Genomic DNA, 17,830 nt, shown 5'->3' with positions numbered 1-17,830 from the left:
ACTCCTCCCTCTTTATTTCTTTCTCTTTTGTCTACCTCCAACCTCCCCAGCCTAATCTACAAAGCAAACTGCGTCGGTAGTTCAGCGTTATAATTATCTACGAGTTCAGCTGTGGTTCGGCTATTCAGCTTTTCGAGACCTTGCTTTCTCCTTTATCGTCCAGCGTTGACAAATCTAATATTTCGTAATTTTACTTCTCAAATTCGGGAAGTGCTGGATAAAAATAAATAAATACCCTTGCTGGATAAAAATTTGAGTGCCAAAATTTCCTTTCTCTATTTTTCTCTTTCCAGCAAATTTTTCATTGAGCTCTTAGCTGAAGCAGCCTTAATTGAAAACAGTTGGAATAATGGACATTCCAACTCAAAAGATTCAAGAGAGCCAATTCAAACAGAGAATGGGTATTCTCAAAAATTTACAAAATAAACTGAAAAGAGCTTTCAAATCAAATAATAGCAAATCATTTTATATAGGTAATATAGTTTTATTGGTTTATGTGATTATTCTTAACAATATTGGAATGACTTAAATAACAATACTAGCAGGTAACCCGTGCTCCGCAAGGGTCTATTTTAAAACTTTACAAACTGAAAACTTAACGTAATAAAATATTGTAAAATTGAAAATAGGCCTATAACCATCCTCGGTTAATAAAGAATCTTTATGCAACATTTCAAGTCATTCAGTCAATTAGTTCAGACGTGATGATGCGTCAAACATAATTTTCCTATCCCGTCACGTGTATAAGCCAGTTCTTTCCATTATTATAGTATAGATGGATTATTTATCAGTATCTTTGAATGAGAATAACTTTTGAACGGTTTGAGAAATCGATGTGCGGTTCCATTTTCTCTTGAAATTCTGTATCGAAATCATGTATTATATGACTACCTTCCAATTTAAAAAAAAAAGAAGTTGAATGGCGGTTCCAAGATGGCTGACCAAAATTTTGATGGGACAGAAAATCAGTTATTTTTATTCGAATAGGATCCCAATCATACCTTTCATCTAATCTCCCTTTTAAAAGAAATGTTCAGCTGTTTCTATACAACAACTGGAAGCATGACAAATTGAAAACTTGATTTAATGAAATCTTGAAGAATTAAGAATAGGCCTATAAAAATCCTCGGTTAATTAAAAAGCTATATGCAAAATTTCAAGTTAGTCAGTTGAGTAGTTCAGACGTGATGATGCGTCAAACATAATTTTCCTATTCCGTACGTGTATAAGCCAGTTCTTTCCTTTATTATTAGTATAGATACGGTAACTGAAGAAAACACGATACTTTAAAAACTCATAGTATCATATTGATTTTTCTTCAATACATCAATTTTAGTATCGATTAGATCCTCCCTAATTTTAATCAGGCAGCCTTTTGCTTTCCCAATTCCAAACAAAATACCTACAAATTCGTTTCACTCCTAATTTGTGTCTAATAGTAGGCCGACATTATAACTGAAGAATATCAATTATTACGGTACTAATTTTATTATGATCTATCTGTTCATGAATTTCTTATGAATTCCAATGACACATTATGAAACCCATGTCCATTTCATTTGTACTAGTTGCAAAATTTTACATAGAATAATTAATTGATGAAATCTATGATCAATCTTAATGAAAACAGCTTCCTTCAAAAGATAATTTATAATAATACGTTTCGAGGGAAAAAATCAAGTACAAAAAAAGCGGAAGAATCGGGAATCGAACCGAGGAACACTCGCGCCGTAACCGAGTCTCTACCGCTTAGGCTGCGTTCAAAATATGATGCCTTGTACTAACGTTATAATTTCCTTACTTATAAACAAACACATTTTACAACAATGTAAGCTATTCTGTATTAAATTGCATGTCCCATAAATGGAATTTGAACATTAATTCTAAAAAATCTAGAAAGAAAATTGAAATTTGGGCTTCGAGGTGCACGATTTTGATATTTTTAGAATCTATGTGCAAAATTTGGAGATCTGAATCATTACCATTTTTCCGGTATGCAATCCACAAGTTGACATGTTTTGATGTGAACAAACACAACCCTACTCTCTCTTATTGTATAGATGAACGTGATGGGTTTAACCACTATATATATCAGGGTATATTTCTCAGGGTATAAATATAATTTGAGACATATAAATTCACGTTTATAGTAAACTATTCGCTTAGAAGTTAGGTTCTAGATTAGACTACCATAAAGTAAAATAGGTTGAGAAAAGCATCATATAGTTTAGATGTTTGAAAATCTCGAATACTAATTCCAATTTTGTTTTTCTTACCTCATTATCCAGCTTCAGCAAAGTGTTGTGAATGGTATCGTAAGGGAAGGAAAGAGTTTCTTGAGACGTATTCAGAACACGAACAATCAATTGACTGCTACCTGCAGATTTAGGGTAGAAAGGACAACAGCTAAGAGGGGATATCTGAAACAGAAAGCCAATAAAACTATAAACAAGAGAAACATTAATAATTGGATAGTAAATCAGACTCAGAAACAACAACTTGAATAACAATGAACAACAATGAATATAAACCAGAATCTGAATTGAATTAGCCACACACTCATTCTTATGAAGAAAATAATACAACTAAAAAAGAGTACTCACCGGTTTCCATTCGCAGCCATGAACACTTTCCTTATATTCCAATGTTGTTTGAGGTGAATTATTCACCAGCACGTTGTATGGAGTAAGAATGACTTGTTTTGTCAAAGAGTTTGACATGAGCTGAATGTTTACACCAATCTGTAAACAATAAAATAAGAATATTAATGGAGTGCAAATATGCAACGATAATTTAACTATTTGTAAAATGGATATCTACATTGTTTTTAATTGCAGAGATTGATTTCTTATTATTATGATGTTCTATGTCTCGACAGAGATTAAGAAATACCGAGATTATATTGTTTGTAAGTGAACTCTGAGGAAAAATAATGCAAAGGATTTTCTGATAAGACTAACATTTATATTGTACTTAATATATGAATTTTTTTATTCATATGGCTTTTATCGGCAGATAGATCCTTTTGGATGTTCTGCCTTGCCGTATAATAATAATAATATCTTTCGTATTACCCAATGTCATTTCCTATTTTATAAATTGGGATCTTCAAGTTCTATCACTAAAATTTTACAATTCACTAGAAATAAAATGAATAAATATATGAATGATTATAAAGCTCCATTATCCACTCATCGTCCGTTCTCAATAATATTTCTAATATAGTAAAAGTCATGAAGAGAATTATGATAAATTGATAACTACTGTAATTATAATTTAAGATTATTCGTGTATTATAAATATTATTTATAAACAACTAGGGGTTAAGTGGTAGAGAGGACATCACTGTCCAAGATTCGCAACGTCATCAAATAAAAAACTTCATTCTTTTCTACAACAATTCATTGCAATTGAAAGGGAAGAAAAGTAGACTTCTAGCCTATCACTGCTAATGTACAGTATCGGATCAAAAAAATCTTGGAAACCTTTGATATAGAAAGACTGAAACAGGACATAATCACCTGATATTTGATTGAATTGGTAACACAGCTTACAACTCCATAACTACCAACAACGTCGAGAGAAAACTTTTCAGACCATTCACCGTTCTCAACTTTGATTGTAGCTTTTTTCTTTCCGAAAAAGTTCTTGGCTCTGAATGAGAACATGACAGGACCTTTGAAATCATCAGGATGGAATAGCACGTTGCTCATGTCATCGGGCTGCTGACAAAATCAATGAAAACGATCACAAAATGAAAAATTATTTATTTTGAAATTTTGTTGCAGTAGAGAATGAGATAAATCTCGTGATTATTATTTATTAAAGATTTAAATTTTTCAATATTGAAAACAATTCCAAACTCAATAAAATTAATGGAAATTGAGAGAGAAATGGATATTGAGAGAGACACTAAATACAGGAATTTGGTGGAATAGACTGCTAAGTATAGACTAATAATGATGCCATGAACATCAAAACTAGTTTGGTTAAAATAATTACAGTGGAATCGAAAAAATATTGTTCATTCGTCGTCTTAATACTAAGAGAAAATTTTGAAGTGAAATTAAAGCAAATTCATGCGATATGATACTAGGTTTACATGCATTTGAATAGCTAGGTGATAAAACAGTTTAAAATCATCTCCCTTTGAGTTATGATGTCATGGTATCTTTATAAATCTATGCAAACAAAAATGAATAAAAATCAGCTTTTTCAACACATTATCGACATAAAAACATTTCAAATGTTCATTTTAAATCCATTACTTATTTCAAAAATATAATTTAAAATAAAGTATAAAATCTATAAGATGTATGTATATACCAGATGAATTTTACTATTATTTGTGAACGTTAATTTTCATGCATCAAGATTAAATTTGGGTGGTTAGTGGTTACATCCAAAAAATGTCCTATATTAAAGCAACCACAAAAAGTTCAAGAATGAGCTATTTTTGTGAAAAAATTGTTGGCAGAAAGCACACCAGAATTGTTCATGGAAAATGGCATTTCAAAGGTACGAATTGTAAAATCATTTTTGAAAATAATGTATCAAGTGTCATAATTGTTTCGAGATATACATGCATTTCGAAACAATAAATATAACTGATAAACGATATTACTACACATTAAACAAATTATTAAAGTTATGCTAATAAAAATCAAACGATTTAAAATAAAAGAACAAAAAATAGAAGAAAGTTGAAGATTGGTAGAGTAATAAAAGTAGTACGGTAGGTTAGAGGTAAAGGAAGCATTCCTTACTGCAGGCAAAAATTTTATCAAAAAAGTTTTAAAAGATACCTCTGTAGGTATTCCAGAACTAACTGTTTCAGCTGTGGGTTTTCCCGATCTCTGTTGATTTCATGAAAAAACAAAATGATCAATATACGAAAAATGTAAAAACATTACGATGGAAAAATATAGAAAAATGCATACAAAGTCAACAGATAGAAAAAATCGAATAACAAGAAAATTCAATTGAATTTTTACACTTATAAAAGTAATACATTTGAGAAATTTCAAAAAGCTCTGAAATTAATGTAAGGTTGAATGGTAATAATTAAGGAATACAAAGAATGATGCTCCTGAAAAATTTCAACATAAATTCTTTTACATACTTCTCTAATAGCTTGTTATGAATGCATTCTTGCTGGCTTCCACAGTGTCAGAGTAATGTATGTAGTTTTATTAGTGTGATTAGTAATATTTTGAAAATGTAAAGACAAAATTTGAGGACAACATAATTAAAAAATTAAAACTTTTATTCTTCATAATCATTTGGTTGAATTCTATGGTTGAGCGGAGATTACTTATCATCATTAATACATTTCCCAGCAGAATTACAATCACAAAAGTCAACAAATCCAAAGAATCTATTATTACATAAAAGGAAAATCTTACTAGAATGCACAGAAAAATGAGTCCGACAAATTCCGAAAAATCTTTTGTTAAAATGAATGACAGTGGATGAGTGGATGACAATATTCATCAAAATAATATTTTGTGTTATAATAATTGGAATGTACAGTAAATGTAAATTTATTTACACTTTAGTAATATATACATGAATAAAACATTAATACTCCGCAATTCAATTGCAAATCATTTAAGAACATACCAGAAAACAATAGGTATATTCTATACTTACCCCTCCTTTTGTTTCGAAACAATTTCCACAAAGAAGAGTACAAAAGCTTTTGAAAGTTCTTACTCCGTATTCGATATATCCCTGAGAATATAGATTTTTGATGGAATAGGTAATTGGGAAATGAATGTTCTAAAAAAACAAAATTGTGATGAAACTACAAAATGAAAATTTTGAAGATACAATAATAATTACTCGTAATTAATGATAAAGATTTTTTTAGGAATCTAGATGTGTAATATGACAGTCAAGAAGTTCTGTTAAACAATCTAAGAATGCCGTAAGAGAAAATATATTCATGAAAATAAAATATTCTAACATTCAATGAGAAATGATCAAATATTTCAAGTTTCTCAATGAAGATTTGTTTTTTTTTTTTGTAAAGGATTCACCAATGTAAACGGTAAAAGAGGATGAAGATATCAATGGATTTAAATATATTGACAATAGAATAGTCGTATGCTGGTATGCTAGGTAAACATACAATCTACTCCTCATAGAAAAAATAGAATTTATTGCAAACATTTGAATCTCAGATGTTGCAATTACGCTATTCTAATTTGGTTTATTTGGAGATGCCTAATCTGCCGGCCAGGTTAGTCGAGACGACCAAGGCGTTGCACCCTTCAGTCTGATAGAGGTACCTGGTCGCGAGTTCGAATACCGGCGATAAGCATGGATGTTTGATCATCTTATCAAATCACCCACACTTTCGATTACCCAAGTACAAGCTAAAAAGCTCATATGGTATCATCCACGATAAAAAAATGGTAGGAATGTAGCTAACTTGTATTATGTTTGATTTAATGAATACGATGGTATCAGTTATAGCCATAGATAAAAAATAGCATAAGAAGATATCCCATGGTATAGGTTGTTTATGCTCCGAATTTCAAGCCGATTTTTGTTAACCTCAAGCCGATTACTGTCCACTACTGTCTATTATTACTGTTTTGGCTGGGTGAGAGTGTAAGAACGGCACAATATGAGAGAATACCAGCGTCACGTAGTTTCACCAAAAAGAACTACCTCGAACTACCGGCTTGAGTTAACAATTGGAACATAATCGCCCTATACCATGGGATATCTTCTAATGCTATATTTTCTCTATGGTCGTGCCGACAATAGAGATGTGAATCACAATTAAATCAATCAGTTATTTCATCAGATTGAATAATAAGCTGATGTGTGATTGCTCTGTAGCTTGGAATCCATCTACAATTACATAATCGAAAGAGTTACATAATTGGGGAAAATGTAAAACCAGAATGAATTGTAGTAGCACGAACCCTGTAACAGAGCGAGAGCCCAGTTTTGTTGATCATCCAGAAAGGACAGTAGAGTTGCATGACGAGGCAGCCGTTCTTGATGACTGAATGCATTCCCAGCTCGAAGCAGATGCGCTGAGGTGACTCGTAGCACTCGAATATCCACACGTCCAGTTCAGGCGGCTCCTCGGCTATGCTGTTCTTGCACGACCATTCACGGTCCAGGTAGCCACTTATCTGCAACAAAATTAACAAATAAACATCAATAGTTGTCTCAAGTTCTTAAAAGGTAGTATTTTGTGAAATAATCAATTTTATCATACAGATTCAATAAAGTTTTGTCACAACAGAGAATAGAACAGAATTTGATTAAGTAGGTCACAATTTACAAAATCCTGCCGGCAGGCAAGGACGATTGATCATCATCATAATAAAAATAAATATATTTGTAAGTTTATTTATAGAATTTTGAATTTTAATAACAACTTCATTTTCAATTTCTAAAAAATCAGTTCGGCTTATAGATATTGATAGGTTCTCTCCATTTGAATGTGGATTTTCAATTTTTTCTTCTTCACGAATTTCTTCCTCTAGTCACTTTTTTCATAATCGCTATTATATTTTTAATGTTTGGAATCGTAGTAGCAATTATACCACCAATTTTCATTTCTATAAAATTAATAACAATGAAACATTATTCACTTCAAGAATTATTATATCTTTAATCCAATAAAGACTTCATCATGAATGAGAAAATGGAATAATTCCCTTTTTTTTTAATAATAGATGTTTTTAAAATTAAATAATTATTTAAAACAAACAAAAATATTATTGAATGGTCTAATTAGAAAGTAAAATAGTTGAATAAAACATTTGAATTTAAATTAAACGATACAAATTTACTTCTCTTAAAATAGTACCCCATTCCATTATCCTCACACAAGTGAAAATCTCATGTGGGTAATCAAATGAAATGGAAAAAATGAAAACTATATTATTTTGCAAGTAATAGATGGAATGTTACCCGTAGAACAATTGAAGAAGAGCCAGGCTCACAGGTTGGTATTTCGAAAACGCCGCCGCTCTTGATGCAGTTCTCAGTGACTATTCCTTGCACACAGCAGATGATGTCGACCGGCAGCAGGTTCTTCAGCACGACTGGCGGATTCAGGTTGATATTGATGCAGTTGCTGTTCATTGTGTGCCGGTTGCCATGCTCGAAATACACCTGCTCAACTTCTCCTACTGCCTATCAAATACAAATACAACACGAAATTATCATCTAAATTTCACAGAACAATTTTAAACTTCATAATTCTTCTTAGTACTAATTAAAAATACAAAAAAATATAATCTAAATTTTTTAGAACGATTTGAAACCTCATAATTCTTCTCGGTACGAAATTATCAAACATTAATTTTTATGTAATTTAATGAAAATGACCAGATTCTTTCTGAAAATATTTTTTCGAATTTAGTTAAGTAACATTTGACCATTTGGAAAATAAATTCAGTATAAAAGTAAACATTTATATTATTCCAAATGCTCTATATTACTGATTCGTGAGTAAACAATATTGTCGTTAACTGTTAATTTATCAATTAAAAGTGAAACTGCATTTATGACTTATGCTTTGAACTAATGTTTCTATTCTTGAATTTTCAATTTTTTGTGTTTTTTCATGGACAATTCAACAGAAACATTCAAAGGTATCTTACCTGTTTTATGTAACAAAATAATATAAAAGTTAATAAGAATTCGCTCAATATTAAAAATATATTGCAAATATTGTAAAGTTATTTACATTCATGATCAACCCAGATCCTAATCTGTTAGTGTTTATATATTTGAATTCTAAATTATTGTAAGATTTGCTATCATAACCTCATTTAAAATTGTTTATTAACTATATAAACTCGGGAGAGTAACAGTTTTGGATTAATTCTGTAGTTTCTCTCCCAATCTCTCACAAAATTTTTGATTTTGTGGATATGTAACTTGAATGAATAATGGATAATTGTTGGCCATTCCAACTAGCTTATATGCTTTGTAATCACTTCTAGCCAACGCTGCGAAATACAAAAGATGATAGAAAATGAAAAAATGAATCAATGGTGGTTTAGTTCATAACCCACCTGAGAGTGTAGTTTAATTATACACAATTTCTTTCCATTGCTCACTTATGAGAACAAATTTCTAATGCAACTAATATTCAATTCAATAATTCTTTATTGTCATATACAGTGCACAAGAATACATTGATAAATGTTTTTAGGCTATAGGAATAAAGATCAATTCACAAAAATATATTGCATTATCGACCAAGAATATTATTGCTAAGCCATAAAGTTTGCAAGTTTTGTAAAAAAATTGTAAAACTTGTAATTCCGTTATACAAAATTCCGAGCTATCGGTCAACGACTGCATCGCAAACATGCCCACCATTTATTATTTAATAACAAACATAACCTCGACACAGCCACCAACGGACGGCCCAAAACGGCTATACGAAATATATAACTTACAAAATACATTATTGATTTGCACCGACACAACAACAAAGGAAATAGTCCCACATGAGTTTTAGACTTGTGTGTGGGACGAGTACCATTATACAGTAATATTTTGTGACTTGAATCAATTGAAATCAATTAAAATCTCTTGAAATCACTTTTAATCACTTGAAATCAATTAATATAACATATAGATTTAGAAAGAAGAGAAAGAACAAACGGCAAAACAAGGGAAGAGGAAAAGGATTTATGTAGGCCTGTGGATTAGTTAAGGAATTAGTGAATTAGTTAGGATTCCATTCTAGAGCTTTTATTTTATCTTAATGATTTTTTTTAATCCTACCGTGGGTTCTATTATTTCTCTGGATGGTGCTTTCCTCAATAAAATGTTGGAGACGTAGAATGAGTTAGTGCGATTTATTGATTTGACAATTCTGGGGACTAGAGTCCCACATTTGCAGAGCTTCTTGTATTGTAGCTATGTGCTAACTCTGTTACCATAAAATCCCTGTTTTTGTACGTGAATACAAACAAGTACATTCTTCATATATATCAGCCTGACAGTCAATAGTTGAGAATACTCAAAGAGTGCCTCAGTGGGATATTGCCTCTCCAGCTTCTGTATGATATATAAAGGCTCCAGTGCAGTTCTAACTGCTCCTCCCCATGCAAAATCACCATAATTCATGATCGATTGAACAAAAGCAAAATAAACTGTCTTCCTGTTTGTTCAGGATGAAGCTTAGTTGAATATAATATAATATAAATATTGTATATTCTGTAGATGCGTACCTTTATAAAGAACGGTTCTTTATCTTCTGAGTTTTTCGAATTGCACTGAAGAAGTTTGCTGAATGACCAGTTGGACTGCACTTCCTTCCAAATGAATGGGTGAGTTGATAACGAATATCTGCAGAAAAACATGAGAATGAAAATTCAACAACAGAAATAATTACTGTTTGATTATATAATGAATAAAAATTATTTCTGTTGATTAAAAATAACAGAAGATCTTCAATCAAGAGACACGATTTGTTATAGAAAGCATTGATTCCCATGAATTGTCTAAATGAGTTTCCTATTACAGATCAAATCAAATAGTTCTAGTTATCAAATCTAACCTGAGTTCTTGAGTAAGGAATTTTGATAAAAAGTTACTCAGTGATTCTCTATTCTTAAATGCAGAATTGAATTGAAGTTTGCTAAGTTCATACTTACCCTTCAACACTGAAGAATATTTCTTTGGCTGGCGTGTAGATGGCTTGGACTGGAAGATTGAAATGGCTTTTGGGAGGAATCGAAGTGATAAGCTGCACTTCATTTCCTTTTTTTGTCATAAAATACACACTGATTGCCACACTGAAATTATTATACAGCCTGATGATACTGCACAATGTGACTTTCATTGTGGCATTTGATTCAAGTGTAATATCAACAACCAAGCCGATCTGTTCACTGGACACTGATTTCGAAGACGAATTGTCAGAGGCATTCGGTTTATGCAGAGTGAAATACCTCTTGTCCACTTTCATCATAGGAATTTGCAGTTCACCATTCAACTCTTCTATCTGAAAAATATTTAAACCCAGAATAAATTATTTGATTCAAAAACGATCTAGGACCTTCAAGAAACTTCTAAAATACAATGATAGTAAAATACTATCTTTTATAGAATGAAATGATAGTTATTATAAACTACTTGAAATTTTAGATTGATGAACAAGAAGGAAATAAAAATATGAAAAAAATAAGAACGTTTTGTTGAAATTATTATCTACAACTTTATTTTTTGAGATTTGAATTATTTCTATTATTAACGAATTATTCTGACTTTAAGAAACAAGAAGCTACTGGCGATGTGCCATAACTCAAATATGATAAATTATAAAATAATGCTGATTATCATTAGTATAGTGTCCTATCCTAGTGATTTATCAAAAGGATTGATTTTAATGACTCATTTCTCCATAAACTTCTGTTGGATCACATCTTCTAATTGTAGTATTTAATAATGAATTTCAAACTCCTCTGAATATGATTCATGAGTTGTAAAATAGCTTCCCGGTGGTTCGGAACTCACCTAAAACTGTAGGTTCATTCATCTCTCATTATCATCCGCCTCATTAACCACGCACAAGCGTAGAGCTCATGTGGGCATTACCCTTAGCAAAAACAAAAAACAATAAAAAACCACAAAAACACTACAGCTACAGTTGTAGAATAACTGATCAAGTTCAATCTTCAAAAGTTACAATTTTTTTAAATAGAAATATAATTGCCAATGTTCATGGAGTACAGCGATCTCAAGTAAACCAATACGCATTAATATTTCCTGCATAATATGTAATTCTTCCTATTTGACTATATAATTCTTAAGTAGCTTGGTGATTCAATAATAGCCTACTATTATCATAATCATGGTCAGAAATAACATTTCAAGATTTACAATATTGTTTTAGAAGTTTTTGGAAGTCGTCCAAATTTAGAAATTACTTGGTTAATGGTAGAAATAAAATGCAGCGTAACTTACATTCAATGTTAGATAACGTTCGTCGACAGATCGGACGCTCATTCGATTGACCATACTGTTCTGCAATGAGGGCGACCTCTTTCCCTGGAAGCTGGTCCTGGGCATGCTCTCCCCGCCCCCGCCGCCAAGGGTCAGATCAAGCGCAGACAGCGGCACAGTCGCATCCGGCTTCAGAACAACTTCTGTGATCGAGTCTGTGTTATCTACACCAGACACTCTGAAAGCATCATTAGCAAGTATCACAGTTATCGACAAGCCGGTATCATTTTGAATCAAATACGGCGCCTCGATTTCAGACTTCTCGATGGCTTCTGGTTTGTAGATTGCTTCCTGGAATGCGGCTCCAATCGATGTCAAAACTTCCAGGCATGTTTTCGTGATTGTCAGCTCCATTGCTTCTAGCGACTGTATATTTATCGTCATGGCGGGTGGTTTTGATTCTGTGGCATCTCTAGATTGCTGTTCATCCTCATCCAGTGTCTTTTTCATCTCCATATTCAACTTCCATGGGTTTAGAATTCTATTTCCATCCTTGAAAGTTTCAATTGGTTCAAGAACTGGTTCCCAAATTGCCAAAGAATAATTATAATAGTTCATCTGTAGAGTGATCTCCATATCAACTCTTAAATTGGAACTCCAATTATGTACTTTTCCTGACGCGGTTGACTCTAAAAGTAAGCAAGGTATTGTGTGTTTGCCAATGCCAGTTTCTAGGGTTATTACTAAGGATGGGACCTCAACTGAGCAAACTTCTTGCAATGGTTGGACGGCTGCAGCACTTGGTTCAACCGCTAACATCTCTAGTGCGTCTTGGGCAACTTCAGAGCTTAGGAACCAGAAATCTTTTTCTTCAACTTTCGAGACATTCCAAACGTTGGTGTAGTTTGAATCTTTTCTCTTACTTTTTGAATCAGCTCCTTCATCGTACAACGTCTGGTAGCATTTGTTTAGAAGTTCTATTGTTCCTGGCGAAACAGCTAGATGGATTCTGGTAGTGGATAAATCAAGGTGTAGTCCATTGTCTTCAGGTGTATTACCTACTAATGAAACGCAAAACGGAAACAGGACAAGTGATTTTGTATTTTGTCTTTTTTCAGGGTTGTAGCAGCAGGTAAACAGTTGAAGATCCATAATGTTAGCTGAAATGAATTGATGTTTCCCATTGCCGCTCATACTCAATTTGGCATTCACTTCCATCTGCAAATTCAACGCATTTGTATTTACATCGTCGAGGTTTTCAACAAGGATTATATCCGGTTTCTCAAGATGGATGTCAATATTTCTCATGATATCCTTATCACCAGCCTCTAAAGTTTGGGGTTCAGATTGAGGCTTTGAGACGTAAGATGTTACAGAGCTAGTAATCTTTGTTTGCGGCGAAAGTTTCCTTGTCACATCCAGGTGCACCTCAGGTGCTTCAGGGAGAACAAACACGTCTCGAATCTTCAAAAGATGTTCAAGGTTGAGTATGAGCACAAAACTGTAAACACGTAGATCTAAATACAGATTTCCATCCTTGAGTTTTATGGTTGCATCCACCATTGCTCGCCGATTGGACGGAGTGAGTGACTGACTGCCTTCTGGATCAGGGAAATCCGATTCAACCTTCGATTCCGAACTCTCAGACTCGTTTGAATCAGCATCTTGCGTGACACGTTCCATGTAGCGATTGATTTTAGTCGCTCTTGAAGCTCTTGTGTCGTCCAGAAGCAGATTCAACATCAGAACAGAGGAAACAATTGTGCCATCAGATAGCATTTGACCTTTCACTGATAACAAATGCAGGGTCATCCTGGCTAAGCTCTGCGAGAGTACGCTGTTTCGTCTTTTATCCGACTGAAACAAAATATAGCAATATCATAATAATCGGTTAATAGGAGTTAATAAGGGTTACACAAAAGGATTTTAACCAATCCGTTTGAGAGGAATTGAGGAACTGGCTAAATAAAGAAATCATCAATGCTAACAATCGTCTTCTTCATACATTATAAATAGTTGTTTGTTGAATTTTATAGCTCTTCCAATAATTTATTGTAGATTCTTATACAAAATGTATTAGCCAAAACACCTAAGATGCAATGAATGTATCTAAAGCCTTGTCCACACTGAACAAATGTTCGACTTACATGTTCGGCAAACATGTTTGTTTGTCAGGGACAAATATTTTAAAAACTTTGGACAATCATTGTTTGATAAACAAAAAATTACTGTTTTTCCAAACATTTTCAGTGTTGACAGCTGTAAAACATAAAAGCTGTTCTTCCCACTTACAAATATTTTGTTTGGTGACGCGTCCACACTGGCCATGGGCAAACATTGTTTGTCAAACATAATAAAATTTGCACAAACTTTTTCAACAAACATGCTTGTCGAACATTTGTCCAGTGTGGACACGGCTTAATTGCAACAATTCAATTCGAATTCAATTCAACGTATGAGAATGTTTTCCAATTATCTAAAATTTTATTAATTATAGCTCTGATCAATCAATCCTTTCCACTTAAGTGTGCTTTTCTACAAGAGACCCTAAACTACAGCTACATAAAAAATATAAACAATAACTGTACCCTAAACAAGTAAGTAAATTCTAATTAAGTAATTAAATTTCAAAATCTGATCTATTCATATGTGAATAATTTATGACATTTATCAATAAAATTATGAAATTAAAAAAAATGTATTAGCGATACTTACATCTGTTTCTTCATCATCAGTGAATAGTTCAACAATAATACTTTCCAATGTAAAGTTGAAATTTATAGATGTTGTGATATCACTCTGGGGTATTTTAACACCCGTTCCTTTGCCTGTAAGAAAAATAAGAACAAGATAGTCATTCGTGAAATGAATGTTTAATTTAGTAATCTATGAAATAAATACTCAATCTTGATTGAATGAATTATTTCAAATAGATCATTATCAATATAAAACACCTATCATAATAGTATAGATCACAATAATAGATATGCAAAATTAATTTTAAAACAAGTATCTCTATCCTTCATTCTCATAAAACTAAATTTATCAACTCTAGCATCTTGAAAAACATTCATTATTTTTGCAATAGAATTAAATTACATTATTCATTCATAAACTATGTGGTTAGCTTACTATCCCATCAGATTATCGAACTTCCAATAAAACATGAATAAGACAAGACAAACCATCAATGAACTATTCATTAGTCATATTATAATGAAGTAGAGGTAGAGTATTTCTTAAATTATTCATGAAAACGTAGCTTTCCAGTGAAAGAATAAGCAAATGAATGAATTATGTGTGAGAGTGACAGTTGAGTCTGACCTAGACTATGGGCGAGTGGTTTGGATGAAGTGGATGATTTGGACATGGGTGGAGCACTCGCACTCGCCACTGTGGCTGAGCTTGAAATACGTTCGGCTACTGTGTAAGATGAGTCCACTTCTGCCAGATTCTCACTCACAATTGACATCAGAGTAGCATAATCATTTTTAGTTAGTTGTATCTGGAAAAAGAATGGCGCACGATCAGACAAAATGGTCGACAACAAAATAAGCCATCTCATAATGAACAAAAAATGTAAATAAAATTTCATTAAATGGAAATCCTAATTAAAAGCTGCAAATCACCCCAAATACTTCTACTACTGCAAATATTAACAACAGGGTAAACAGTAAGATGGAAATTCGATGAGCGTACCCTTACACCAAACTGACAACCTCTGGATTCCTGCATTCCTGACTAGCAATTAGGAGGTTCAATTCAATTCCCGGGCTGACAAATAATTTTTGAATAGTAGCGCTCATCGAATTTCCATCTAGCTGTCAACTCTATTTGCAGTAGTAGAAGTCTTCGGGGTGATTTGCAGCATTTAATTTGGATTCTCGTTTAATAATAATTATTATTCATAAATTAGAATTTGAACAAATGCAATTAGTAATATATTTCCATAAAAATTTACTTACTACATTAGTTAATCAATTAAGATAATCTAACGTTGAAGAATTGCAAAAGAATCTTATGCATAAAACATTTGCACTGGTAGATGAGAAAACGCCTTAACCAATGACAATATTATTAATATCAAACTCATCTTGAGAATAGAAGATGGTGTTCTTAATAAGAACATACCTAAAAACGAAAGCAATAACATTTTTAATCTTAAATTGCTTGAGAAAGATTTTCGTTATCACTATAATTATCATATCGTATATGAGTATGGCGTGAGGGAAGAAAACAAACATAAATAACATTATTTATTCTGTATGAAGTGCTGTCATAATAATAAAATCAAACAATATTATGAGAATGTCATGCTTGCCAGTCAAATGGCTCTGTCAAAATGTAAAACATATAAAAAATAGTAATTGGGTTCAAGTACCCTAAACAGAAAATCAATCTTCATATTTCAAATGTTAACTTCCAGGTCACTCAGCCACTCTATAGCTTCTCTGGTGAGAGTGAGGAGGCCCACAGCCCCTGTTCGAAATCTGTACATTGGACACTCATTTTTTATATGTTGAAGAGTTTGAACTTGACCGCAATCACAATTCTCAGAAACTGCAATACCCCATCTATACATGGATGCTTTTGCCCTGCTGCAACCGGTCCTAATCCTATTGAGCCTGACCCATAATTTTCTAGGGAGAGAGAAACCTATTGGAGAGGCTGTCACATTTACTGTGTCTCTAATCTCATTCTGTTCACACCGCTCTTTCCATGTGTCCAAGATTTGTTGGTTGCTCATCCTACAACTTAACCATTGAGGTCTTCGTGATCTCAGTCTTATTTCTGGTTCATCACTTAGAAATTGATGTATGGGAAGGGATAGGTTGCTCACTATTTGTTCCCACAGTCGGCTGCTTGATTTGATACGGCGCAGGTCTGGTGGCTCTATATAGAATAGAATAGCTGCCTTTATTTTTACCTGTGAGGGCGGAGTTAGGGCGCAGCCGGCCCTCTCTTACACTCAACCCTCCAATACAACACTAAATAATTACTAGATTAAACAAATCAAATTCAGAAAAAAATACAATATTACAAACAAGGTGAATAAATATTATTAAAACACAAAAATAATAATCAATGCAGAAAAAAAAACGAAACCTAAATTATAATTTAGATATGAATGGAAATTAAAGAATAAAAACTGAAAAATAATACAATGTAACAAAAGAAGAAGTAGAAGTAGAAAAAAAAGAAGAAGAAGAAGAAGAAGAAGAAGAAGAAGAAGAAGAAGAGGAAGAAAGAGAAATAATAAATATCGTATTGTTTTGAGAAAAAGAAGAAAGAAAGAAAAACTGACCAATAAACCATTTGCTAGGTCCAGCCACCCACACCACCCCTGATCCACCTGAAAACAGCCGCGCCAAACCGACGAGGCTCCTCAATTAGCCTCAGCTCAACAGGCAATGTGTTCCACAATCCACAAGCCGTCACAAGAAAGGACTTGTTGAACATGACAGTCCTATGAATTGGGACAGCCAGTAAATGGGAACCATGCCGGGTACCACCCCGACCAATGTCACACAAGAAGTGAAAGTCTTCAGCTATGTACTTGGGTGTCTGAGTTTTTAACACTTCATGCAGAAAGAGAACCGCATGAAATGACCTACATTCATGTAGCTTCATGAGTCCAAGTCGGTCAAAGTATTCAGTCACTTGGTCATCACGTCTGAGGTTGAAGATGAAGCGGTCACAGTAGTTATGCGCATGCTGCATCCTCTGTTGTAGTTGAACAGTCATGTCAGTAGTTACAATGTCGCAATAGTTGAAAACCGGGAAAATCAAGGTCTTCACCAACATAACCTTTGTTGAAAAAGGAATAATGTCAGAAATCTTCTTCAACGTCTTGATACCAGCAATCACCCTATTGCATGTCAATGTCACA

The 17,830-nt window shown here is 33.0% G+C and overlaps 1 protein-coding gene across 1 annotated transcript in view; it reads right to left on the bottom strand.

Moving 5' to 3' along the window:
* LOC111061494 (vacuolar protein sorting-associated protein 13) overlaps positions 1–17,830 on the bottom strand; it is a 119,968-nt gene that overhangs the window by 52,920 nt on the left and 49,218 nt on the right. The window contains exons 27-37 of the mRNA XM_039435127.1: positions 15,265–15,445; positions 14,656–14,768; positions 11,962–13,797; positions 10,650–10,999; positions 10,224–10,341; positions 7,942–8,166; positions 6,939–7,154; positions 4,806–4,856; positions 3,522–3,725; positions 2,604–2,741; positions 2,277–2,420 (exon numbers count right to left, since the gene is read on the bottom strand). Coding sequence (XP_039291061.1) covers positions 2,277–2,420; positions 2,604–2,741; positions 3,522–3,725; positions 4,806–4,856; positions 6,939–7,154; positions 7,942–8,166; positions 10,224–10,341; positions 10,650–10,999; positions 11,962–13,797; positions 14,656–14,768; positions 15,265–15,445 — 3,576 coding nt within the window. The remainder of the gene's footprint in view (positions 1–2,276; positions 2,421–2,603; positions 2,742–3,521; positions 3,726–4,805; positions 4,857–6,938; positions 7,155–7,941; positions 8,167–10,223; positions 10,342–10,649; positions 11,000–11,961; positions 13,798–14,655; positions 14,769–15,264; positions 15,446–17,830) is intronic.

This window comes from Nilaparvata lugens, chromosome 8 (assembly GCF_014356525.2).
Source record: "Nilaparvata lugens isolate BPH chromosome 8, ASM1435652v1, whole genome shotgun sequence".
NCBI lineage: Eukaryota > Metazoa > Arthropoda > Insecta > Hemiptera > Delphacidae > Nilaparvata > Nilaparvata lugens.
This window is presented reverse-complemented; position numbering and strand designations above follow the sequence as displayed.